Below are 25,588 nucleotides of genomic sequence, written 5' to 3' on the forward strand. Positions count from 1 at the left end.
TGCATTACTTATTATTTTCTTTGAAACAATTGTACCTGCTAATTCCAGGTCTTTCTGAAGCTCTCCACAAGTGGTCCTTGGCTCTTGGACAACTCTTCTGATAATTCTTTTCACTCCTCGGTCAGAAATCTTGCAAGGAGCACCTGGTCATGGCCGGTTTATGGTGAAATGATGTTCTTTCCACTTCCGGATTATGGCCCCAACAGTGCTCACTGGAACATTCAGAAGTTTAGAAATCCTTCTGCAACCAATGCCATCAGTATGTTTTGCAACAATAAGGTTGCGAAGGTCTTGAGAGAGCTCTTTGCTTTTACCCATCATGAGATGTTTCTTGTGTGACACCTTGGTAATGAGACACCTTTTTATAGGCCATCAGTTGGGACTAAACCAGCTGATATTAATTTGCACTGACAAGGAGCAGGATTGCTTTCTAATTACTGATAGATTTCAGCGGGTGTCTTGGCTTTCCATGCCTTTTTGCACCTCCCTTTCTTCATGTGTTCAATACTTTTTCCCTGTCATTCCATTTTATTACACATAACTTAATTTCTGAATTAATTTTTTTGGTTTTCTTTGTATGTATGGATTACTTGGGTTGTTACCGACATCTCGTCAACATTTTAGGTCAATAGCACCTTTAGAAATATATTTACTGAGAAAAATGGTGACGTGTTCAATACTAATTTTACCCGCTGTATGTATTGACTGAAAGCCCTGATCTGTGAATATTGCTATGTTTACATAAAAATGTAAAACACATAATTTTGGAGCAGCAGAATTACAACCTGTATTAGTTTTGAAGCTGATATTTATATTTAGGTTGCTTTGGCTGTAACCAGATATATTTGTGAGACACATCATTCACAAAAAAATTACCACTGCTTTATCTTTTTCAAGCACACATACAATTACAGTGGCAAGATAAATATGTGAATCCTTTGGAATTACCTGGTTATCTGTATTAAAGTCCCTAAAAGGAGTTTAGGGTAGATGAAACGGTCTCATTTTAATATTGCTGCCAATTTATAGGATAGAATAGAATCCTTTTATTGTCATTGCACAGTGTACAACGGAATTTAGCAGCAATCCTCAAGGTGCATAATATAAATAAAAACAGCATAATTAGTAAAAAAAGGTGCAAAATATACACAAAAAATTAAATAAAATAAAATAAAAAAAAGATAAAATAATAATTACAAAAGTGTATATATGAGGTGGAAAATAAGTGCAATTTAAATATAAAAACAGTATAGCATATATTTTAGCAGCATAGTAAATTTGTGTATGTACATGTAGTATAATTTAGTATTTGTACAGAAGGTACATTGCAGTAGATGTAAACATCTGTAAACATTGTGAATGTTTCAGGTCCCAAACAGTCAGTGTGTCAGTTATTTAGCAGGGTTCAGTTCTCTTATGGCCGTGGGGTAGAAGCTGTTTGTCCATGATTTGATCGACCTGAAGCATCTGCCAGAGGGTAGCAGGTCAAACAGATGATGTCCAGGATGAAAAGGGTCCTTCAGGATGTTTGCTGGTCTGCTGCTGCAGCGAGACCTGAATAAGTCTTCCAGAGAGGGCACTGGGCAGCTGATTATCCTCTGGGCAGTGTTGATGACCCTCTGAAGAGCTCTCCTGTCTGCTGCTGAGCATCCAGTGTACCACACACACCAACGCTAACAGAGTAACATAAGCAATAGTCACCCCCAAGTCTGAAGATGTCTTCCATAGCATCCCAATATATCTTCCTCTAATTGCGTCACCCATTCCAACAACACAACCATGAATGACTAGAATTGCTGTCACTCTCTATGTTACATGTAGGTGTTCACATCCTATTGGATAGTTAGCCTAAAGCATGCATTCCTAAATCACATTGTGTCCTTACGTCTTGCCACTGGTGAAATACGCAAAAGAGTGGAAGTTGGTGAGGGTTAGGGTTAGTGTTAGGTGGGTTAGGGTTAGGTGAAGTTGGTGCCTCTCTGTCTGGTGTATCTAAATTAGATATGAAACTCTCTAAGTGTAGAAGCTACAATGCATTGTGGGTTGGCCCTTTTTTCTATAACCTAACCTTGGGTACTACTTAGAGAGAGAAGGGAGTATCTGTGGAATTAAGACAGGCACTATTCTCCTGTACAGATATGATGTGTTTTATACAATATACATATTATATAGTGGCATATACAGTATTGTGTGAGGATGGTAAAAAAATAAAAAAAACACAGCCAGGGGTGTAGAGGGAGTAGAGGAGGGGACTCATTATGCAGCTCTGGTGGGTGCCGGTGGTAAGGATGAGGGTTGAGGAGAGGTGTGGTCATATTCTCACAGTCTGAGGGTGGTTTGTCAAAAAGTCCTTAATCCAGTAACAGGTGGTTGGTCGGAGTCCAAGGTCTGTCAGTTGGCTACAGGCTAACATGTACCTCACCAACTTCTTACTTACTTGCACCTCATTGTGTGATTGAAGTAGCCGGTTTGCTCTGTTTACAGAGCGGACCGAACAAAGGACTCTGGGGAAATTAGAGGAGGAGGTGTGTGTCTTTACGTGAACAACAGCTGGTGCACAACTGTGGACATTGTTTCCACACACTGCTGCCCAGACCTAGAGCTCCTCACGGTAAAGTGCAGACTGTGCATACCGGTACATTCCCCCACAAGCTAAGGCTCAGGTAGCGCTTGAAAGGCTGCATGATGTCATCAACAAACAGCTTACGGCTCACCCAGACGGTGTGATCATCGTAGCAGGGGACTTCAGTCATGCAGAGCTCAAACTGATCATGTGTATTTCCCAAGTAGATTACCTCATTGCTATGCATCCTGCAAACAGCTGTGTTTTATTTTTTTTACTCATTCCAAAACAAATACACATACTGGCTAGACCAGGGTTTTAAGACAGGAGATGATAGAAACACTTACGTGGACTAGTTACCCAGCATCCTTTGAGACAGTACAGTTCTAATTTTCATAATATCTACAGCTTTTGTCCACAGAGACGCCAAAATCATCAAAAATGAAAGGTTCCTTGTAGGGGCTTTAATTGGTTATAAAATGTCCTCTGGTCATCATCTAAGTCGTAAGTAGGGGTAGAGCAGTCGTCCTCTAACCAGAAGGCTGGAAGTTCGATCCCAGTCTTCTCCATCTGCATACCAAAGTGTCCTTGGGCAAGATGCTGAACTAGCTGCTAACAGATGCACTGTATGAATGTGTGTGTAAAAGGGTGAATGGCAAACTGTAATGTAAAGCACTTTGAGTGGTCATCAAGACTAGAAAAGCGCTATATAAATACAGACCATTTACTTGGAATTAATAGCTGGTTTAACCTTCTTTTGCAACAATAACTTCAAGAAAGTGCTTCAGGAGGATTCTTTCTTGCAAAACTGCTTCACTAATGTCTACTTAATTAAATCTGCTCCAAAATCTCATTCTTATTTGATTCCTTCCTTAGCCCATAGCCAGCCCTTCCAAAAAGTTTCATTTAAATCAGTTCAGTAGTTTTTGAGTAATCCTACTAACAGACCAACGTCAATAAAAACATAACCTCTTTGAAGAGGTAACAAATTAATTGTTAATTGTTACTATGTGTCTGTTTAATAGCCCACTTTGGGAAATATATACCTTTTTTGTTAAATAACAAAGCTAGGACATTTTGTCTAAACCATAGACCTTGTAAAATGATGGAACCTTAGGCAAATGAACGTCCTGAAAATACTGCATGACTGTCGCATCTGTTCACAAACGTATCGTATTACATGGTGTCATAATTGCTGAATTCGCTCACAGATGAGGTCGGAGATCCTGACAAAAGACAATCACGGAAACAACTAAACAAGGCAAGCTAACAGGCAGTTCACAGCAGAGAGCTAGCGAGCCTGTGAGAAGCTGTGAGCAGAAGGACAGCACCATGCGAGCCTGCTTGCCCTCAACAGGATTGAGTGACAGACGATAATAAAGCATATAAATGGAGCAATAGATTGATTCCTTGTTCTCCATAAATCCACCTGAAAAAGAATACTAGATTAACTCATTAGATTATACTACGCGAGATAAAGCTGATGATATTTCAAGCACATTTGGCTTGCAAAACAAAACAAAAGATGGAACAGAAAAAGCTGAATTTTTCATTTCAGCAGTTTATAAACTAGCAGAACATGGTCAATATGGCATACTGCAGGAAGAAATTATATCAGAGAGTTTGGGGTAGTCATAAGATGTCATGGCCTGCAGATGGACAGTGAACTTCCACTGGAAAAAGCAGTACACAAAATCAGACGTGAAAAAATCCAGAAACAGCAACCCACTGTACGTGAGACAACTAATACAGACCAAATAGACACAACAGTGGATAAAGTGAAATACAAGAAAATAAGGTTTCAACGACCAGGTCAGACATGGAAAACTTTGCACCCGTTTGCAGATTGGGCTGAGTGAATGCAATTCAGGAACAGGAGATGGAGCCAAATTTCCTTGGAGAGGTGTCTACAAGAGATACTTAAAAAACATGGACAAAGACAATGAAAATTAATGAGCAAATAACCTTTAAACAGCCATACCAGCAACCACCTATTCAGAACAACAACATATCACACTCACCAGAGCAACAAAAGCACTACAAGGACCCAGCAAGTGAGAGGACAGTTCAATGATGTCATTGAATACAAGAATCGAACAACAACATAACCTGTGTTTGTCATACACTGGTTATTTACTCCTCTACTTGATCTACCAGCAATCAAGGCGCTGCAGTTACAGAGGCTAGTTGACAGTATTCAGGAGCTGGCAGCAAACTACAAACAGCTGTACAGGCTTGGGATGCCTGCATGGAAAGTACAGTACAAGATTACGATGAAGGAGGGAGCCAAGTCCTATGCTTTGTCATCGCTACACCGTGTGTCCCTTTGGTTGACAAAGTTAAAGAGGAACTTCAAAGCATTTGCCCACTGTTGCTGCCCAAACAGAGAGACGAGAGTTGCAGCAGATGCTTTCTCATTCTCATCATCTCACTCAGGATGACAGAGGCAGAGCGCAGATATATCCAAATTGAAAAATAGATTCTGGTGCTGATCTTGGCATGTGAGCGTTTTACAGTCCTACCTGGTTGGGATGGACTTTCTCATACAGACCGACCACAAACCCTTCATTTCCCTGCTGAGCAGCAGAGCCTTTGATGACCTACCTGCTCGGATTGCCTGCATCAAAGCGATGCTGGTTCAGATCAGGACCACACAGAATGCAGATAATGCCCTGGTGCATAGAGAATGGCCTAATAAAAAAAAAGGTCTCACACCAGATCTTCAACAGTACTGGCAGTATCGCTAGGTCCTGCTTTCCAGAGTTTAGTTGAAATCTTCCGTACAATTGTAGTCTGTTAATTCTGAAAAACGAGCTGACTTTCTGACTCTGAGACGGGGAATGCCCAGAAGAGCGCTGTGCACCGAGCCCGACCTGAACCCGTGTCTGAACCTGATCCGAGCCCGAAGCAGTTTGAGTAAGTTGCACTTTGTGTTACTCTGTCCCTGATTTGGGAGTTTAAGAAATCATCATGAACAGTGTAGCAGCTGAATCCAATACAATTGAAGACATTAGTGACCTATCTTCAGACGTAATAAAACAACAGAAAAAACATAACATATCATTTCCACCATGTTTTAAACATAAAAGTCCACCAGAAGTGGCTAAACTAGTGGACGTTAGTGTTTCCGATGGTCGCTAAATGCAACTCAGCAGAAGATATCAGCGGACATTTAGGTTAAAAACTTTCTTCTGGACACTCGTATGACTCCACACAAGCAGTATGGAAGCATGTTGTGTTTTTTTTCTGTTTTTTTTACGTCTGAAGATAGTTCACTAATTTCTTCCACTGTATTGGATTTGGCTGCTACGCTGTTTACCCCTGAAACTCCAAAAGGGTTTTGTGGACTCAAACACTTCACCCACCCCCCCATCGGCATAGTGGTGAGTAGATAATGAATACATTTTACACGGGAACTATCCCTTTAAGAACAAATTTAAGGAAATTCCCAAGAAGATATTGTTGAACGAGGCCGGAAGAGTCTGGGTAAAAAACACAGCTGAAATTCCAAGGCCTTACTACATCAACCTACCGTCTGGAAGTTTACAGATTGTGGGCATGGAGGTGGCTCAGAGAGCACCCCCACCTGTATCAGCGCAGCTGAGGGCTGTTAGCTGATTGATCCTCTATCCATCGTCAATTGCCACACAGAGAAACAGATTCCACATCAGGGTCACCCCAGAGACTCGGAGAACGACAAGATCAGGGCAAATTAATTAAAGCCCCAATCAGAATGGAATAACTGTCGCATCGAGCTGCTGTAATACAGGGCAGAATAATCCCTGCACCGCTTCTGACCCCTAGGCAGAAAGATATTTGATGTCCTGTGTTCTTAGTTTAAAGAATATCACATGCCACATGAGTAAGGTAGTTTCACAAGTTAAATGTTATCCAAGGGACACTTTTGACAGATGATTACCTACGATCCAAGTAAGTAATTACATCTATATGTAGCATGTGTATTAGGAACGACATGAAAAGTACACAAATATCTTAAGAAATTGTGATACTTTACTAAAAGGGGGAGATGTAGTTGTAATATACAGATACATAAGAACATATGTGTGTGTATGAACGTGGGAAAGAGATTGAGCAACACACAAGCAGAATTAAATAAATGCATTGAAAAGACTGCACGTCTCTGTCACATCTGTTCACAAACATATCGTATTACACATATGCACATTTGGAGTCAGATTCTGTGCAATAGCAACTACCTAAGATGACAGAAACAATTTCTAGAAATATTAACCATCGTTCAACTTTGACTATTTTGTTTGATCCATGTTCCATCTGCGAACATGGATCAGGGTTTATGACTCATGCTGCAGCCAGCCACCAGGTGGCAATCGAGACGCGTTGGCTACACTTTGGGGAGCTGTCATGTTGTCCATCTTTATATACAGTCTATGGTCAAAACACAAGCAGCTCTCTGTTTTCACATTAAAAAACATACAGGGAAATATCTGCTGTGTTTTCTCCCTAGGGGCCAGCATTGAATTTCATATTGCAATTTTATGCATTGCCTTCTTTGCAACTTGTGACAGGTGTGGCATAAGGCAGCAACAAAACAAAAAAGTTAGTGGCTGAATGCACTGTATACAGCCCAATGACATAAGGAAAATGCAAAGTAGTGGATTATGCAAGTAGAGTGATTCGAATATCTGGAGTGATTCAATGTTTTCTCTTGCAATGGTTAAACCCATTTGAACTGCTGTGAATTCAGGACGATTACAGGTGCCGTCATCTGTGAGGCATCATCAAATTGCTCAGAGATGATGACCAAGATAGACTTTAAGTGAATTCTTCTTCTAAAAATGGGATTATTTCAGTGTATAGTGAACAAGGACTTTATTTGTGAGTATTTTAGGTGGTCCAGTCTAAACAGTGTTTCAGACCTGTTTGTCATGGGAGGGGCATTGATCCTGGAGTCAACAGTGCTTCTCCACTGGCTGGAGAGAGGAGGATACTGGCCACTGGGAATGACTGGCATCTCTATGGGAGGATATGTGAGTCTTCAGAAAAGCGCACATTCTGTCTTTTCCTTTATTAATCCTTTTTAAGCAAACCTCTACAATCCACCAGTATTCCTCTTCACAACTAACCAACATGCTTGTTATCCTGAAAACCCATAGTCACCAGCACCTTTTTAACATATACAACTGACTAGAATTTGCATTTCCTGTGTAGCGTTATAATAATTTTGCACTCATTATGAAAAAGGGGCACCAGCTCCTATCAGAGCAAAATTATGAAGTCATGAATTCCCGATTCAAAGGCTCTCAATTCTCTACTCCCAAAGAACTACGGAAGCGTATTGCATTCACTTGAAAAAAAAAAAAGTTCTGTTTTTCTGAGATAACTATCTCGGAAATTCCGAGATAAGTTCTGTTTTTCTAATTAATTTTTTTTTCTGTTTTTCCGAGATAATTATCTCGGAAAAACTGGAAAAAAAATTAATTAGTAAAACAGAACTTTTTTTACATGCTTTTATTTTGAAAGTGAAGTTCCTGAATAGACGCTATACGTCATGGCGCTAATATACGGAAGCGTATTGCATTCACTTGAAAACATTTTGCATGGACGTTTCGCACAGAGCCCTTGTTCAGCGGGCTGCATGTAACTGCTGCACTCTTAGACAGTCTTTTGTTTGGCACGATTTCTTGTATTAGCGCCATGACGTATAGCGTCGCTTCAAACTGTCAGACTCTCCTTCTGTATAAATAACAGTGAACCACAAAAGACTAATGTAGCCGAGCGTGTTGTTCTCTTATACTGTCACAGGCCTCAGCCGAAATCACACCTGTTTACTTTCCTTCACACTTCAAAACGAGCTTGTGCCTCTTCGGAGGGTCGCTAAAACATAAAACGTTTCCTTTGTGAAGTTACAGATTCATAACAGTAAGTCCGCGTCTATACAGGAACTTCACTTTCAAAATAAAAGCATGTAAAAAAAGCTCTGTTTTTCAAATATTTTTTTTTCCCTGTTTTTCCTGAGATAATTATCTCGGAAAAACACAGGTTGTTTCTTGGTTTTTTTCAGTAAAACAGAACTTATCTCGGAATTTCCGAGATAGTTATCTCAGAAAAACAGAACTTTTTTTTTTTCAAGTGAATGCAATACGCTTCTGTAAAGAACACATAATGACAATAGATATAAAAATATGAGATTTATTGACTAATTTCTACAAGGAAGGGAACATTTACAAGAATAATAACTCAAAGAATATGCAAAATGGAATAAATTAAACATCTGAAATTATAGCAATGGAATTGAAAGATGATAATTTGAGTAATGGTGGAAGATGATATGTTTAAGTGTGGTAAAGTTAATGGTAAACAAATCTATGCCGGAATGCGCAAATAAATTATTCTGTGAAGGTAAATTTAGAGGTGATAATTCAGGTAACGACATCGACCCAGTCATCAATAGCAGAATCGAATGATTGGATTGAGCCTACTTAAATGAGTGCCGCAGTGCTGTGGACCTTCTCTGCTCGAACTCAGACCATGGTTCGGTGGCTGCTAACCTGCCAGTGGTTGCAGTTGTGGGGCCTCTTCTCCAGGCAGTCTCCTCTGGCACTGGGTCTCTGGATGAGACTTGGTGCAGGCATGCAGTCAGCGTATTTCTGACGGGTTGGTGTGGGAACCAGCGCTGATTAATTAAGTTGTATGCTTGACTTTGTAATAAAAATTCGTGGAAAATTGGCGTTGGTCATATAATGCAAGATCTCCATAAATATTTAAACAAAGTTTTGATGAAGTTATTTAAAAAGATGAACAAAAACCAGCATTTGATGCAGTATTCTCATCAGCTGGCTGATAACTTGGCTAAAAAAAAGAGATATGTTGTTAAGTTACTTAAACGCGCATAAGAGAATGTAATTCAAAAGATAAACCTAAGAGAAAAGAAGATATGAACTAAGTGTAAAAATGAGAAAGAGAAGAGTAAAAAGTAAAGTGAAAAGCAAAAGTTATGATGACCCCAGCATAAATTTGGCACTTATTGAGTCACACAGTCTTTTCAAAGCTGTAAGGATTGCGCAATAGTAATCCTACAAATATGTTACATGCATGTCCACACACAAAAACCATATAATACCAAATCCTACCTATTTTTGTCTTTGTATCCAGATGGCATCCCTGGCAGTGACTAACTGGCCGCAGCCCATCCCTCTGATTCCCTGTTTGTCTTGGTCCACTGCCTCAAGTGTCTTTACCACGGTAACACACTCTTTGTATCTGGTTGAAGGCATTATGTTTTCTTGTTGTCCGTCATATTCACAAGAATATGACGGACATTTTTTGACGCACATTTTTTGCCTTTTAAGGGGATATCTCTGGAAGACCCTCAAGGAATCCTTTCAAATTTGGCACAGACATTCACTTGGACTCAAGAATGTACTGTTCGGATTTTGGTAGTCAAATGTCAGGATCGTGATAGCCTCACAAAATATGTCTATTATTAAATGTGATATCTTAAAATCAGCTTGAGGGAATGTATTCAAATTGGATACAAACATTCACTTCAAAGATGAACTGATTCGATTTTGGTGGTCAAAGGTCAAAAAGTTAAGGTCACATAACCATGTGTTGGTTTGAATATATATATCAGGAATGCCCACAGGGAATATCATTACATGTGTCACAAACATTCACTTGGACTCAAGGATGACCTGAATAGAATTTGGTGGTCAAAGGTCAAAGATCACACTGACCTTATGTAAATCTTGAAAAAACCTGCACTGGTTCGTGGAGGCATACAATCCCAGTGGAGTAATTCTAAACTTAGATTTTAAACTTAGAACAAATTGTACTCAAAGGATGAAGGTTATTTTCCATGGTTTCAACAAAAAGTTGGGTTAGGGTTAGGAACTGCTCATTTCACATCATCTTTTCATATTATTACATGTTACTTATTTTGTATAAGAGCCATGTTTTGCCTGATGGAAACGTGACTTGTGTGCCAGGGTGATGAAAACTCCTTGGTATTCCCTGGACAGCTTTTCCTTGCTAAACCCAGCAGACTGACAATAATACAGATAAATGGTCTGTATTTATATTGCGCTTTTTTAGTCTTGATGACCACTCGAAGTGCTTTACAAAGCAGTCTATTGCCATCCACCCATTCACACACACATTCATACAGTGCATCTATGGGCAGCACTTTTTTCTGTGAGGAGCAATTCAGGGTTTAGTATATTGCCAAAGGACACTTAGGCATGCAGAAGACTGGAATCAAACCACGACATTCTGATTGAAGGACAACCACTGTACCCCAAACTGCTGCAGTATCATATGGCCATCTTTGTACACTTACATTGAAATTAGTTAAAGGCTCAGTGTGTAGAATTTAGTGACATCTAGTGGTGAAGTTACATGTTGCAGCTGAACATCCCATCACCCTCCACTTCCAAACATGAAAGAGAACCTGTGGTAGTCTTCAGTTGTCATAAAAACTCAAAAGGTGTTTAGTTTGTCCAGTTTGGACCAGCTCCAGATTTAATTATAAAGTATTTAAATATAAATGGCCCATTCTTGGGTAAAGAAAACAACAATTTTTACAATTTAAATAATCACACACTAGGGAAAACATCACTATGGATTATTTTATATTCAGTATCTGCCAATAGATCCATTTCAACTTAATCTTACACACTAAACCTTTAATGGCCAGTATGGACAGGAGGACCAATTACAGTGACTGGTAACTATTTCAGTGGACTAACAGGCATGTGAATATTGTTAAGGATAGCATTACTAAATAATTTGTTCAGATTTTAGATGCAGCAATGAATTCTGAGGAAGGTGTTTGTGTGTCTGTGTGTCTGTGTGTGTGCGTACGCAGGGTGTATTGAGTAAAGCAGTGAACTGGACAGAGCTGGAGAAGCAGTATGCCATTAACTCAGTGTATGAAGAGGAGATCATTCACCTGTTGGAGTACTGTGGGGTATGTTATCCTTCACTTACTTCTACTCTCCACAACCAGGATTATACAACTGGCTATAAGGTTACAGATTAAATTTGAGAAGAACATTGAATGCAGAAACTCTAAGTATTAATAAATAAGTTGATCAATCAAAATGACTGAAGGTGGATCAATCAAATAAAGATTATCAATTATGACAAGGATAACAAATACTTAAGTCACAAAGCAAGATTTGCTTGTTTTAGCTTTGCAAGCATGCAAGTTAATATTTCCTTTGCTGCATGTCAGTATGAAATTAAACAGATCTTTTTTTGTTTGTTTGTTTGGTTAGAACACACTTGAGCATGATCATCAAGTACATTGAATCTGTCTTTTGGTCTTTGTCCATGTCTGTCAGGTTGATTCCTTAAGGATGGGTACAGAACTTCTGAAGAATGCGGACACTATAGAGCAGCTTCTGGGTCTGTCTAGAGGTGAAAGAGCATCAGTGGGCCAGTACACCAAGACTGGACGGGAAGGTGAGGTTGAACAAGGCCCATTGATTGGTGGACGCCCTAAAGGGGGCAGAGATGGAGACAAAGACCTTCTGTTATCATCAGTGAACAACAGTGGGACAAGTTTGGACTCAAGGTAAACGGGATAAGTTGTTTTGAATCGAAGCTACATATGTCTGTTTGTGTGACTTCTTTTTTCCTTTTGTCTAACGTGCTCAACTATGTATATACATATATACACACACATATGTATATATTGCAGATGTTGTCTGATTTGATGTACTAATCTATAATTAGGGCCTCTGACATATGTACAAATATTTACATAATTTTGGATGCTCCAATGACCGTTTTATCATTTAGTTTTCATATTATTTTCATTTCATCTGGTTTTTTCCTAGAAGTCTACATGCAAAGAGCACACTGCATTGGAAGAAGAGGAATTCAGCCAAATGCTTTCGGCCATCTTTGCATAGAGAATCGATAAGCTTCATGAAGGGTGTTATGGATGAATGTACACACATGGCCAACTTCTCTGGTAGGTTTTATGGTCCAGACAGACAAGCAGCATTTTTGATTTGTATCACAACAGACGTAGGACAGAGAAAAGAAGATAGACAAAAATACCTTTGGTAGAGGTTCTGGATTAAAGGTTAAGTGTGTAGAATTTAGTGACATCTAGTAGGGAAGTTGCATGTTGTAGCTGACAACATTGCCACCGGGGTCTCCCAACAGCAGCCAGACACAAACCATTCTGGTTTTAACATGCTTTATTGTTAAGAACGGCAAACATAAATTTGTCCTGGAAGCTCAGCTCTTTCCAGTCTCTTCAATCTGTCTTTCCTGTCTCATGTGTTTCTCTCCTGTTTGTGACAGCTCTCCTCCTGCCTTTTGAATGCAGGGAGAGTAATTGGCCAACTAACCTCAGATGTGCCAATTAACTCTCACCTGACGAGCTACCTCCACAGAAAACAATATTTTTTACAATTTAGAGGATTACACACTAGTGAAGACATCACTAGGATTATTATCTTACACCAGGGGTAGGCAACCTTTACTATCAAAAGAGCCATTTTGCCCCCTCTTCCCCCAAATAAAAATGTGTCTGTAGCCGCAAAACATATTTGATAACACAGCTTATAAGGTTTTATATATAGTTATACTATATATATAAAAACTATAGTTTGTTGCATTTATGAAATTATAGAACGACAATAAAGAAAACTGTTGACATTTTATTGCTATTTTTACCTGTTACAACAAAGGAAAACACCAAACTCTTATGAAGAGGAGAACAAAATACACAATGTGTAGGCCTACTTTGAAATAAATTAAACACAGAACTATGCAGGCCTATTTGAGTCCTCCCCATATTTGTGGGAAATGTATAAAATAAGAAGTAGCCATCTTTGAAATAAATAAAAACATTTAGCTGCAGCCTAATAGTTTAAAAAGATATATTTTAGTTGACGAAATATTAAAACAAAAAGTGAGAGCAGGTCAGACTGGAGGCGGACACAGAAACTGAAGCTCGGTACAAACCAACTGCAGCTTCTGCTCTGATCAAGATGCAGCGGCGCTGATCTCTGAGCAGCTGTGACCAGAGAAACTCTGTGTTTTCACTGTTTCCACTGTTAAGAAGCAGCCGGTAAGTCAATTACCGGCTGCTTCACGTGAACGAGCTCTGATCTCACTGTGTGTGTCTCTCTGAGCGAGTGAGGGGGGGCCCTTGGGCCTGTGTGTGTGTGCGCTGTCTGGGAGCACACACACACACACACACACACACACTCGCCCGCTCCTGGTATTTCATGATGGCCTGATACGATGATAATTTAAAAAATTTACGTGAATGTGACGTTCACGTTCATCATATGAAAATTGATTCGTTAAGTTCACCGTTCGCGAAAAATATGCGCAACATGCACAACACTGTACAGGGAGCCACTGCAGAGGGGCTGAAGACCCCTGTCTTACAAAATAAACCTTTAACAGACAGACCCAGAAACCACTCCAAATAAATTTACTCAAATATTGTTACCTTCACACAGAGAGCTTTAACAGGTAACGATAAGGAACATTACAAGTGGCAGTCTATATATCTATATGTACAGGGCCAGTATAACAATCCATTCCCATAATTAAACTCGGTTGGTTTTCAAAACAGAACCAGTCAGACCTGTGATGAACAGTCTTCCATGGTCTGTGTAATGTCATAACCCGGCTCATGGGTCAGGACCAAAACAGGAAAGGACCCAAAATTCTCGGCAGAGCACCTCCAGGTGAAACAGGGACAGTTGATTGGCACAGCTGAGATTAGTTGGCCAATTAACTCTCCCTGGATTCAAAAGGCAGCAGAAGAGCTGCCACAGAGAGCCACACCTGAGAAGACACATGCCGAGCTGAACTGCCGCGACCAGCAAAAACTGCTGTCGTTTTGTGTTTTGGAATTTACATTTGCACCAGTTCAATTAATAAAACATGTTGAAAAGTGAATGGTTTGTCTCTGGCTGTTGTTGGGAGACCCTGTGGCATCTTCATTTGGCACAGATAACATTTATTTTGAGCAAATCTATTAACTGAACATAATAATAAGAATGTGTTGGTCAGTGGCAGCAGTAGTGTACATGTGGTGTGTGAATGATGCAGTGTTGTTGAGTAATAGTAAAGTAAGTATAACTAAACAAAAGGTGCAGGTGCAGGCACTGGTGGGGAGAGCGAAAGAGGGAAGAAAGCCCTGAACTGGATCCTGAGAGCCTTGTATCCCAGTGGAGCACTGGACCCAGGTGCTCCAGATCTAGGGGGGAGCCACCAATCAGCTGTTTACCTCGAAAAACCTGAAACAGTAACTAGCAGTGATGCCACACACAACCAGGCTAGGGGGGACCGTTACAGTAAGCTACATCAAACTAGTAAGACTAAATTAATGGTACAAGGTTCTGATTGGACCATTCGGAATCATTGCTGTATGCTTTAATGTCTATTTCCTTATACTGTTCTCTATCATTTATTAAATTGTGTCAAATATCACTCTAAATGGAACTATTTAGATTTTAGTTGTACATTAGGATTTGAGATTTCATTTCTAGAAAAACAACATTAATGGCACAACAACAGCACTGGTTCAGTTACATCTCTTAAGTGAAACAAAAAATCCATCACTCATGTCTATAATGTTTTAAACCAAACTGATGTGATTAACATGCAGATTGTCCAGAAAAGATATTTGTTGTGGTTCTGCATATGAACCCTCTCTTTTTGCTCCTGGTTCTTCTGAATTATGATGCAATTGTTGATGCTTGCTTTGGTTTACTGTATGATAGAGAATATTTGTCAAAGCAAACTGGCATAAGAAGAATTCAACCAATCATTGTGCCGGATTCTTGTGGGGTGAATTAAGTTAACGTAAGATTGTGTATTTGCAAGTTTGCATGTCCAGAATTCAATTTAAGTTGGCCAATTAAGTTATATAGTCCTGTCCCCATGTTGCAATTGGTTAAATGTTCCTTTTCATAGTATTCATAATATTATTTATAGCAGCTAAACCCATAATTGCAATTGCAGCTTGTGGAGGTAGCTTGTCAGACTCAGCACAACTGAGTCATTCACTCAATGACTAGAGGTATGCCTACCATATTGAAATGATGACCAGTGAAGAGAGGCCAAAAGAGGGGTTATATGTGTGTGGTTATATGTCCCAGTAGAAAATAAATGGTACGTGTTCTTCGCTCTGTCCTAGTCCCTGTAGACACTGGTCTCATCATCGTAGTCCAGGCCAAAAAGGATGCCTACATCCCTCGTACAGGGGTCCTCAGTCTACAGGAGATCTGGCCTGGATGTGAAGTCCGATATCTGAATGGAGGACACATCAGTGCATACCTGTTTAAACAAAACGTCTTCAGGTAAACCACTTACTTGACGTGCAGAGCAAAAGATGTGTGCAGGAACGGAAGTTCTCCATCACTATGACAGATTTCTATCAATCAGGTTTTACCTTCCATCATAACACTTTTAAGCAGTTTTTTTTCTCTCCAACTATGCTGAGCCTTGGAGAGTGCAGAGATACCGTTAATGACTCTAATATAGGGCACACATGAATGAAGCTTCTGGACACTTGGATGACACCACACAGTATGGAGGGATGATGTGTCTTTTTCTGTTTTATAATGTCTGAAGCTTTGGTCTTCAATTGGTCTTCAGTTACTTCAATTGTATTGGATTTTGCTCTAACACTCTTTACCCCTGATACTCCTGTGTTTTGTGGACTCAAACGCTTCACCCAACCCTCCATCCACATACTGGTGAGTAGATAATGAGTGAATTTTCATTTCTGGGTGAACCATCCCTTTAAGACGCTAGAGGGAAAGATGCCATTCCCCATCTTAAGATCCTGTAACATGATGGATTACATAATTGAGAAGGACAGGATGAGGCTGAATACTGAAACATATCAAGGCTTAGCCATTATCAAGTCCCACATGAAGGCAACAGGGCAAGAGGCCTCCAAAATGGAAATTAGCCCTTCTTATTAGAGGTACCAACCCTACGAATGAAAAAGAACAGCATTGTTAAGCAAAAACACTCCTCCTCAACCTCCTCTTGTTGAGTCAGAACCATTGTTACCACAGCCTCCTCCTCATCCTCCACTCCTGGATTCAGAGCGACTGCTGCCACTGCCTCAGCCTCCTCCTCAACCTCCACTCCTGAAATCTGAGCCATTGCAGCAAGGGCCCACTCCTCATCCTTCACTCCTGGAGGCACCTGTTGCTAGTCCCAGGAAAAAAAATCTAATTAGGTATCATCTCTGGCCAAGGTTAAATCACATGGTTTCAAAATGCAGAAAAAGTGATAAACACTTCAGACTTTTGTACAAGAATTTTACTTTTCATTAATGTTGTTGCTGTTAAATAGTTTTTTTCTCTGATAAATTATTTGATAAAGGTTGACTTTAAACAAAAATATTGTTGTTGTAGTAATGCACTGAAAGGTTTTGTAGTGGGTTGATGTAAAGTGTTAACTTTTATTTTTTCCCTTCCCAACACTTACTCATAAAAATCATAAAAACTGTTTTCGTGGACGAACTGGCGATGACTCAAAGGGCTGGTGGAGACAGGCTTGATGAGGGAAGTGTGGAAGTGGGATGGATCTTGAGGGCGGATGGAAGCTTGAGGCGAACAGTAACTGGGTTGATGACCCTCTCAATCTCATAGGGACCCACGAATCGGGGGGCCAACTTGGGTGACTCTACCTGGAGTGGAAGGTCCCGGGAGGACAGCCATACCTTCTGTCCTGGCGTGTATGTGGGAGCGGGGGTGCGTCGACGGGTGACCAACCTCTCGTTACTGGCAGCCGTGGGAACCAACGCTGCCCTGGCTTCCCTCTAGATCCTACCGAAGTGGCGCGGGTGTGACTTAACGGAGGGGGCGGCCACTTCCTCCTCCTGGGAGTGAAACAAAGGCAGTTGGAAAGGGTGTCATGAGGTCAGTGGTCTCCAGGGCTGAAGGGAGTTTGGGGAGAGGGACAAAGTGTACGCCCTTGGACCTTGGAACGATCCACAATGGTGAGTATGGTGGTGTTACCTGCTGATGGAGGGAGACCAGTGATAAAGTCCACAGCAATATGGGACCAGGGACGGCTGGGGATAGGCAAAGGTCAAAGCAGTCCAGAGGGAGGTTGGTGAGAGCTCTTACCGCAGGCGCAGACCGAGCGGGCGTTGATGATGGACTGAGTGTCCTGGGCGATGGTAGCCCACCAGAAATGTCGTCTGATAAATTCTAACATGCGTTCGACTCCTGGATGGCACATTAGTCTTGAAGTATGCCCCCACAGGAGCACTTGCGATCTGAGAGGGACAGGGACATAGAGACGGTTAGGAGGACCTTTACCTGGGCCTGGGTCAGTCTGCTGGGCCTCCATAACCTGGGACTCCACCTCCCAGAAAGAAACTGCCACAACTCGAAGGAGGGAGGATGGACACTGGGGAATTGCTGGGGCTCTCAGGGGCTGTCTGGCGGGAGAAGGCATCTGGTTTCTGGTTGCGGGAACCGGGTCTGTAGGTGAGAGTAAAATAAAACTTTCCTAAAAACAGAGCCCACCGAGCTTGCTGATGGTTTAATGTCTTGGCTGACTGGAGATAAGCTAGGTTTTCATGGTCAGTCCAAACGATGAAGGGATGCTCCGCCCCCTCCAACCAGTGCTGCCACTACCACCACCAGTAGCTCACAGTTACCCACATCATAATTGGGCTGGGGAAAATAGGTGAGAGAAGAAGGCTCACGGGTGTAATCTGCCATCCTCTGGAGAGCGTTGGGAGAGCATGGCCCCAACCCCGGTGTCCGAAGCATCAGCTTCTAGCACGAACTGAATGGAAGGTTCTGGGTGGATGAGAACTGGAGCGGTGGAGAACAGAGTCTTAAGATGAATGCTTTGTCAGCGTTAGGAGACCAGGTGAAAGGAACTGCAGGTGAGGTGAGTCTGGTTAGGGCTGTGGCTACCTTATTGCAGTCTCTAATGAATCGGCAGTAGAAGTTAGCGAATCCCAGGAAGCGTTGTAGATTAGGGCTGCACCTATCGATTATTTTTTTAGCGATTGATCTAACGATTATTTTTTCGATTAATCTAACGATTATTTTTTATTACTTGATTAATATATTAATATAATGAATTTATCAAAAATAAATTTTTTAAACTTTAAAACAAAATATGCACTTCAAGGGATTATTCCACAACAAAAAATAGCCCAGTCTGAACTGCTAATCTGCCTTTATTGTCCCATATCTCTCAAATAAAATTTGTGAAAGAGCTTGGTCCATTAAAGTAAAAGGAATATATCAATCTACATTAAGCTGTCCATCAACAAAATAAATAAAGTAACACTCAAGTAACTTTCTGGAGGAATATCAATACTGTAAATTCAAGTTTAGCAGTCTATCAATATAATTATCTTGAAGTAGCATAGTAGTTGTATCAAAGTCTGTATGAAGTCAAAAACTGACAAACTAACAAATAAAATAAAGTATTTCAATAATGTTTATTATACATTTTTACACTGAACTGAAGTGTACTCTAATAATAAAAGAAATATTCTTTTCTCATTTCAATTAAAATAAGGTTTGCTTTTAAAAATTAAAATAAAGGGCTTTTGAAAAAGGCATCTTTAAATAAAGTGCTTAATTTTAGAAAAAATAAACAAGTTCAATTTTTACCATTTCTTCTTTTTTCTCAACAAACATTAACAACTAAAAAGCTTTAACTTTCCTCTTTGTTCCCACTTTCTCTGGTTCAGTGAAGATGGAAAAAAGCTGCACAGGTTAAAATAAGACTACCATAAGGATAGTATAGAAACGGTCCGTCACAATTTAAAAACAGTGTCTGGGTTCGTGTAGAACGGCTTCTGGGTCCGGTCCGGGCCACGGCCCGACTATTGGGAACCTATGCTAGATGATCGTGAGTGGTTTTTTTTGCTTCAATTACGTCAACGAGTCGCCCCAGCCCTATTGTAGATGTTTCAGGGTCTCGAGGATGGGCCACTCCATCATCACCTGCACCTTGGCAGGATCATCTTTAATCTGTCCCTTCTCAACGATGTAGCCCAGGAAAGGAACCGATTGGGTGTGGAACACACATTTCTCAGCCTTAACAAACAATTTGTTCTCCAGAAGTCTCTGGAGCACTAACCTGACGTGCTGCCGATGTTCTTGCTGATTTCTAGAGAAGATGAGGATGTCGTCTAGGTACACGAGCACAAAGCGGTTAAGCATGTCTTTGAGAACATCGTTAACTAAGTTCTGGAAGACAGCAGGGGCATTAGTGAGGCCTAACAGCATCCCCCGGTACTCAAAGGGCCCCAGGGAGGTGTTGAAAGCCGTCTTCCACTCGTCGCGCTCTTTAATACGGACTAGGTGATAAGCATTGCAGAGGTCTAGTTTAGAGAAGAGTCTGTCAGGGGCAGTGGATACTTGTTTTTAACTGTAATATTATTGAGGGCTCAAAAGTCTATACAGGGTCACAGGGAGCCATCTTTCTTTTTAACAAAAAATAATCCAGCTCCTACAGAGGATGAAGATGGTCGGATGAGTCCTCCAGACAGCGCTTCCTGAATGTATTGTTCCATGGTGTCTCTTTCAGGTTTTGACAGGTTGTACAGCCTGCTGGATGGGAGTGTGTAACCGGGGAGTAGTTTGAGGGCGCAGTCGTAGGGTCGGTGAGGGGGTAAAGTAAAGGCCTTGTCTTTACTAAAAACCTCCCCTGGACGTGATGAACTGAGGGAACTTGGGATAGGTCCGGGGTTTTAGAAACAGGAGAGTGACGGGAACCTGAAGACAGGCAGGCTGATCTAAGGCAGTTGAAGTGACAATGTACGCTCCAACCTACTACAATGCTACGTCTCCAGTGAAAGTGGGGATTGTGGAGTTGCAGCCAGGGTTGACCTAGAACCAGGGGTGAGTGAGGAGAGGGAATGACTAGGAATTGGATTGAATCTTGGTGGTTGCCGGGAACTGATCAGGGTAATAGGGGTGGTTTTGTGGGTGATTTAAGCCAGGTGTCTGCCATCTAAGGCATTTACCACTATGGGTTCAGGAAGAGGATGTGAGAGGGATGTTGCTCTGAGAAACTAGATGTCCATGAAGTTCTCATCAGCGCCTGAATCCACCAGGGCCTTGAGGGGGAAAGAGAGAGAATTAATAATGATCTTAGCGTCTAGCAGAGTTCGGGACGGGGTTCTGTTGATGGAGGAGCTGGTCTGGCTCAACAGGGTGCCTCCTCTGCCTGATGAGCCTAATCTTTGGCCGTTTGGACACTGGATGAAGGTGTGGCCAGGCTGGCCAGGCAGTACCTTTCTCCAAATCTCCTCTAACGCTCTGCTGTAGTGAGCCAGGTCCTCCCCAGCTGCATGAGCTCCTCAGTGGGTTCAGCAGAGGTTGAGTGAGGTAATGGAGCAGGTGACAGTAAGCAGGGTGAGGTTTTAGTGTATGAGGCTGGGGTTTGCAGGCGACCTGCTCTCTCTCTCTTTTTCTCTCTCTAATGCGACTATCCAACCAGATAGCTAAATAAATTAATCCATCTAAGGATTCTGTGTCCTTTTTTATGGCTAATTCATCCTTAATATTATCTGCAAGACCTTGAGCAAATACACTCTGGAGCGAGCGAATCCCAGCTGCTCTCTGAGGTCAGGAAGCGGAACTCGACCGCGACGGAGCGTGTTCCCTGTCGGAGCGTAAGCAAGCGACTAGCTGCCTCCTTGGATTCTGCATCGTGCTGGCTGATCGTGATAATGAAGGCAGATCCTTTATCGTGTTGGCATCTGATACTGGTGGTGGACCACGACCGAGGTGGCAGCTGATGATGGATCCTAATGGCGGCAGTGGACAATGACTGTGGACTATAGTGGCATCCGATCTTGATGGTGGATCATGATCTTGCTGGCTGCTGACCATAGACTATGATTGCAGCAGGACTGCTCGATACATAGTATTTCTCCTCAGACACTTGACCATTAATGACATTAATCCACCAATTCACTGACCTTCAGTTATGCTTCAAAATGTTTACCCTTATCAATGCTGCTAAAACCTTTATCTTGGTGATGCTCTCCTTTACACTTGACATCTATTGCACTTCTGTCCGTCCTGGGAGAGGGATCCCTCACATGTGGCTCTCTCTGAGGTTTCTACCTTCTTTTTACCCTGTTAAAAGGGTTTTTAAGTAGTTTTTCCTTACTCTTGTTGAGGGTTAAGGGCAGAGGATGTCACACCATGTTAAAGCCCTATGAGACAAATTGTGATTTGTGAATATGGGCTATACAAATAAAATTTGATTGATTGATTGATTGATTGACCCTAACAGGGTGGTCAAAGACTTTCTTCATTTCAGGTTGAAATTGACCAAATGAAAAATTTAAGCGCGAGTCTCGTTCCCTTAGGGCAGTGGCCCACTGAGTGGCTCGACCCGAAAGGAGACTCACGACAAAAGCTTTTTTTAAAGCGTCAGATGTGTATTTGCGAGGTTGGTAATTAAACACGAGGGAGCACTGGAGCAAAATTCATCTGCAAGACCCCAACTCACCGGAATAGCGTTGGGCGTGGGAATGTGTAAATCACGGGGGGAGGACAAGGAACGGCCGCGTTTGGGCTGACTGTTCCTCTGATGATGGTCCCGGAGTTGGGTTGAATTGTACATGTAGTTGGGTTAGCATGACTCTGGTGGAATTCATGCTAATCCCTTGAGGGTCTGGTCATGCTGTTTCAATAAGTCTGAGTCTGCGGGGTCCATAGCTGGCCAGTTTGTTCTGTTACGTTCAGAGTGTCTTTGGACCCCAGCGCAGAGACAGAAACACAGTGTTTCCTATTTTTTATATTCTATATTTATATTGTACAAACACACCACAGCAAATTCCCTGTATGTGTAAGCCTACTTAGCAATAAACCCGATTCTGATTGTGTTAGAAACTCTTCCTGGGTTTACAAAAATCTTTTAACCTTTTTTGTTAACCTCTGCAGTCAACCATTCAAACTAGGCAAGTAGCCAAATGGCTCAAATACATGTGAAATTTACACACATTGACACGTTAACATTTTTTTGGACGTTTGGCTTTCTATATCAACTTGCAGCTCACAACCAAGTTAAAGTGTGTTAACATTGAAGAGCAATGCAAAATTAAATGCGCAACAATGTGTATTTGTAAAAACACATACCCTGCTTGTGCAATAGTATGTTATCAACTGCACCCACTTGTACACGTGCAACCTTTCCATCATTTTTTAATCCCTCTGTGTGATGTCTAATATCATGTTTGTGAGGTAGTGAAAGTGTCTGAGACTATGTAGTTTATGAAACACATTTCATATTTGGCTCCTTTGTAGTGTGATTCATTGGTGAATTATAGCTGTTTTGTAGAAGTAAATGGTCACATTTTTAGCTTTGATTGATTTCTTCTCAGCAGAAAATCGTAATCCATATGTGCCTAGGAGGTGTTGACTGAAGTCATTTGATTTGTTCTAATGTGCTAAATGACATATTACCTTTTATTCAAATCCTGCCACGTGTCCGCTGGTTTCAGCCTCTTATCTGTTTGCTTCTCTCCTTCTGTCGATGCTCACACTCAGTATTTTAATGCAGAAAAATTCAATGTAAAGCTAATGTTCAGTTTCTGTTGTCAGACAATAGAACAAATATGACACAGTGACTGAAACTGATTGCATGTGTTTTATTTCCAGACAGGCGATATATGATGCATTCAACAGATTCAGCCTGAAGTATCCCAACTAGCCATGGCCAGCAGAAGTTCTTTCCACCCTGTAACAACACCAGGATCATCATTTTCGCAGAGGCCTGAATTCTGCTGAGACGAGATGTGCCTGAGCTTTACAGTGTCATGGATATTTCACCTGGAGAAAGCGGGACAAACGCACATAACAGTCCCTTTAATATTACGAATTTCAACACACTGTTATGCACTTAATATAGATTGATTTACATTGCTTAATATAACATATTATAAATACTAAATGTCAAGAAATACTGATGAAAATATTGAATACGATACTCATGTTGGGAATTACATCAAAGAGTGTGAAATTAGTCAGTGCTCAGTGCAAACCATCATTATATATTATCAAATACAATTATAAATGATTCACATTGATAAACATATAAGGTGGTTACATTTACAACCAATAAGATTGTTTTTCATATGGTTTGTGTTTTGCGTTTTAATTGCAGTAACTACTCAGTTTATGTACTTTCAGTATTTACCTCTCTATATATCGTGTTTTGATGCCTCCATGATGGCCAGTGGTCAGAGGCATTATGTTTTCAGGTTGTCCTTTTTATGAAATATGTTTCTCATATTTCCTGGTCAAACATAACTCCAAGGTTGCTCACAGTAGAGTTGGGAGCCAAGAGAATGCAATTCAAGGTGACTATCTGGTCAGACATGTTTCTTTATGTTTAGGGCCAAGTACAATGACCTCAGTTTTGTCTGAATAAGAAGAAAAAAGTTACTGGTTCACCCAGAAATTAAAATTCCCTCATTATCTACTCACCACAATGCCGATGGAGGGGTGGGTGAAATGTTTGAGTCCACAAAACACTTTTGAAGTTTCAGGGGTAAACAGCGTTGCAGCCAAATCCAATACAATTTAAGTAACTGGTGACCACGTCTTCAAACATAAACAAAACTGGGTGGGCCCGAACACTTGGGAACTCGGAACCTAATGCGGTCGCTGGGTAGGGCGGTCGGGGACCGGGCGAAACGGCTTTGGTTTGCGTGCATTTTGTGCACCGCGGGAAGGATAAATGCGTCACTTCCTGCATCCGTCACAGGGTGCCGGACCACGCCGTGGGGGGCGTGGTCTACCTCCACCTCCCTCCGTGAAAGGGAGGTGGAGGGGTGAAGCCATGGAAGAACCCATTAAATGTTGGAGTGGATGTTGATAAGATTCAGGCAGATCAAGGAATTATTTTGTTCACTTTCTTTAACATGGCAAGATGTGAGTGTTGGCCTCGGCTGAGGTATCCCCTCTTCTGGTGCCCTTGTAGTTTAGTTGTCTATCCTAATTCTTACAAAACACTTTGGAACTATATTTTCTAAAATTACACACACTGGTAAATGGAATATTTTAGGACTTCCGGTATGGCGCAGAGATGATCAGGCACATCTTTTTTGGTCCGCTTCAAACTTTAACTAAATCCTGTAAAAGTTTACCTTTAATCTCTAAGTGCCAGGAAGGGCGATTTAACTGAAAACTCTATAACTGAAAGGCGGCTTGCTAGCTACAAGTGCACATGCTAATGCTCATGGTGGAGATGGAGCGGAGGATAAGAACGTGGGCAGTGACGTTAGCTTGGAGGACATTCTCAAGGCAATAAAAGACATGAATGCAGAATTTTCGGCCTAATTCGAAAATGTACTGCTTGCAGTGAACAGCGTTAAAGAGGCAATCAAAGAATGCACTGGGCGGGGCTCATAGGCGGAGGTACGCATTTCTGGGGCAGAAGACGACATCTCGGCATTACAGGCAACTGTAATCAACTGTTTGGCTCTGGAAATGGAGCCGCTCCGCTCCCCCTTGGTAATAGAGAGGGCTCATTGGATATCTGGTCCAAGATCCGACCCTAATGCAGCACCGAGGGCTCTGATATTGAAGTTTTTAAGCTACCAAGACAAGATCCGTGTTGTGAACACAGACAGGGCGAAAGGGAGAGTGCTCTACAAGAACCAGCAAGTGATGTTCTTCCCCGATCTTCCTTTGGAAATTCCCAAGCATCAGAAGCGCTTCAATGGTGTAAAACAGCGGCTGTGAGCCAATGGCATTCGGTATGGAATCATCTTTCCCGCTCGCCTGAGGGTCTCCCACCGCAGCAGATCCTACATCTTCGACACACCGGCCAAGGCGGAGCAGTTTCTTGAGAAGTTAGGCAGAAACAGGGAAGCTGAGAAGCGCTGAAGAAATGGCGATAACGTTATGTTGAACTCATGTTATGCTATTTCTCTTGGATGGTAAATAGGAATGTTTTTTAAATTTTTTGTGTTGTTGGAATTCTGGATTTTTTTGTGCTTTTCATAAACTAATAGAGCAAATTCCTTGCCAAATATTTTTATTT

At 41.4% G+C, this 25,588-nt stretch overlaps 1 protein-coding gene across 2 annotated transcripts in view; it reads left to right on the forward strand.

Moving 5' to 3' along the window:
• abhd18 (abhydrolase domain containing 18) overlaps nt 1–23,659 on the forward strand; it is a 74,515-nt gene extending 50,856 nt beyond the window's left edge. Inside the window, exons 8-14 of one of the 2 annotated variants that reach the window (XM_034598798.1) lie at nt 7,434–7,572; nt 9,698–9,787; nt 11,412–11,513; nt 11,890–12,122; nt 12,388–12,524; nt 15,723–15,885; nt 23,200–23,659. In XM_034598798.1, the coding sequence (XP_034454689.1) occupies nt 7,434–7,572; nt 9,698–9,787; nt 11,412–11,513; nt 11,890–12,122; nt 12,388–12,524; nt 15,723–15,885; nt 23,200–23,251 (916 nt within the window). In that variant the 3' untranslated portion in view covers nt 23,252–23,659. The remainder of the gene's footprint in view (nt 1–7,433; nt 7,573–9,697; nt 9,788–11,411; nt 11,514–11,889; nt 12,123–12,387; nt 12,525–15,722; nt 15,886–23,199) is intronic. The other variant, XM_034598799.1, reaches the window with a different exon arrangement.
• Nucleotides 23,660–25,588: the final 1,929 nt, after the last annotated feature.

This window comes from Hippoglossus hippoglossus, chromosome 10 (assembly GCF_009819705.1).
Source record: "Hippoglossus hippoglossus isolate fHipHip1 chromosome 10, fHipHip1.pri, whole genome shotgun sequence".
NCBI lineage: Eukaryota > Metazoa > Chordata > Actinopteri > Pleuronectiformes > Pleuronectidae > Hippoglossus > Hippoglossus hippoglossus.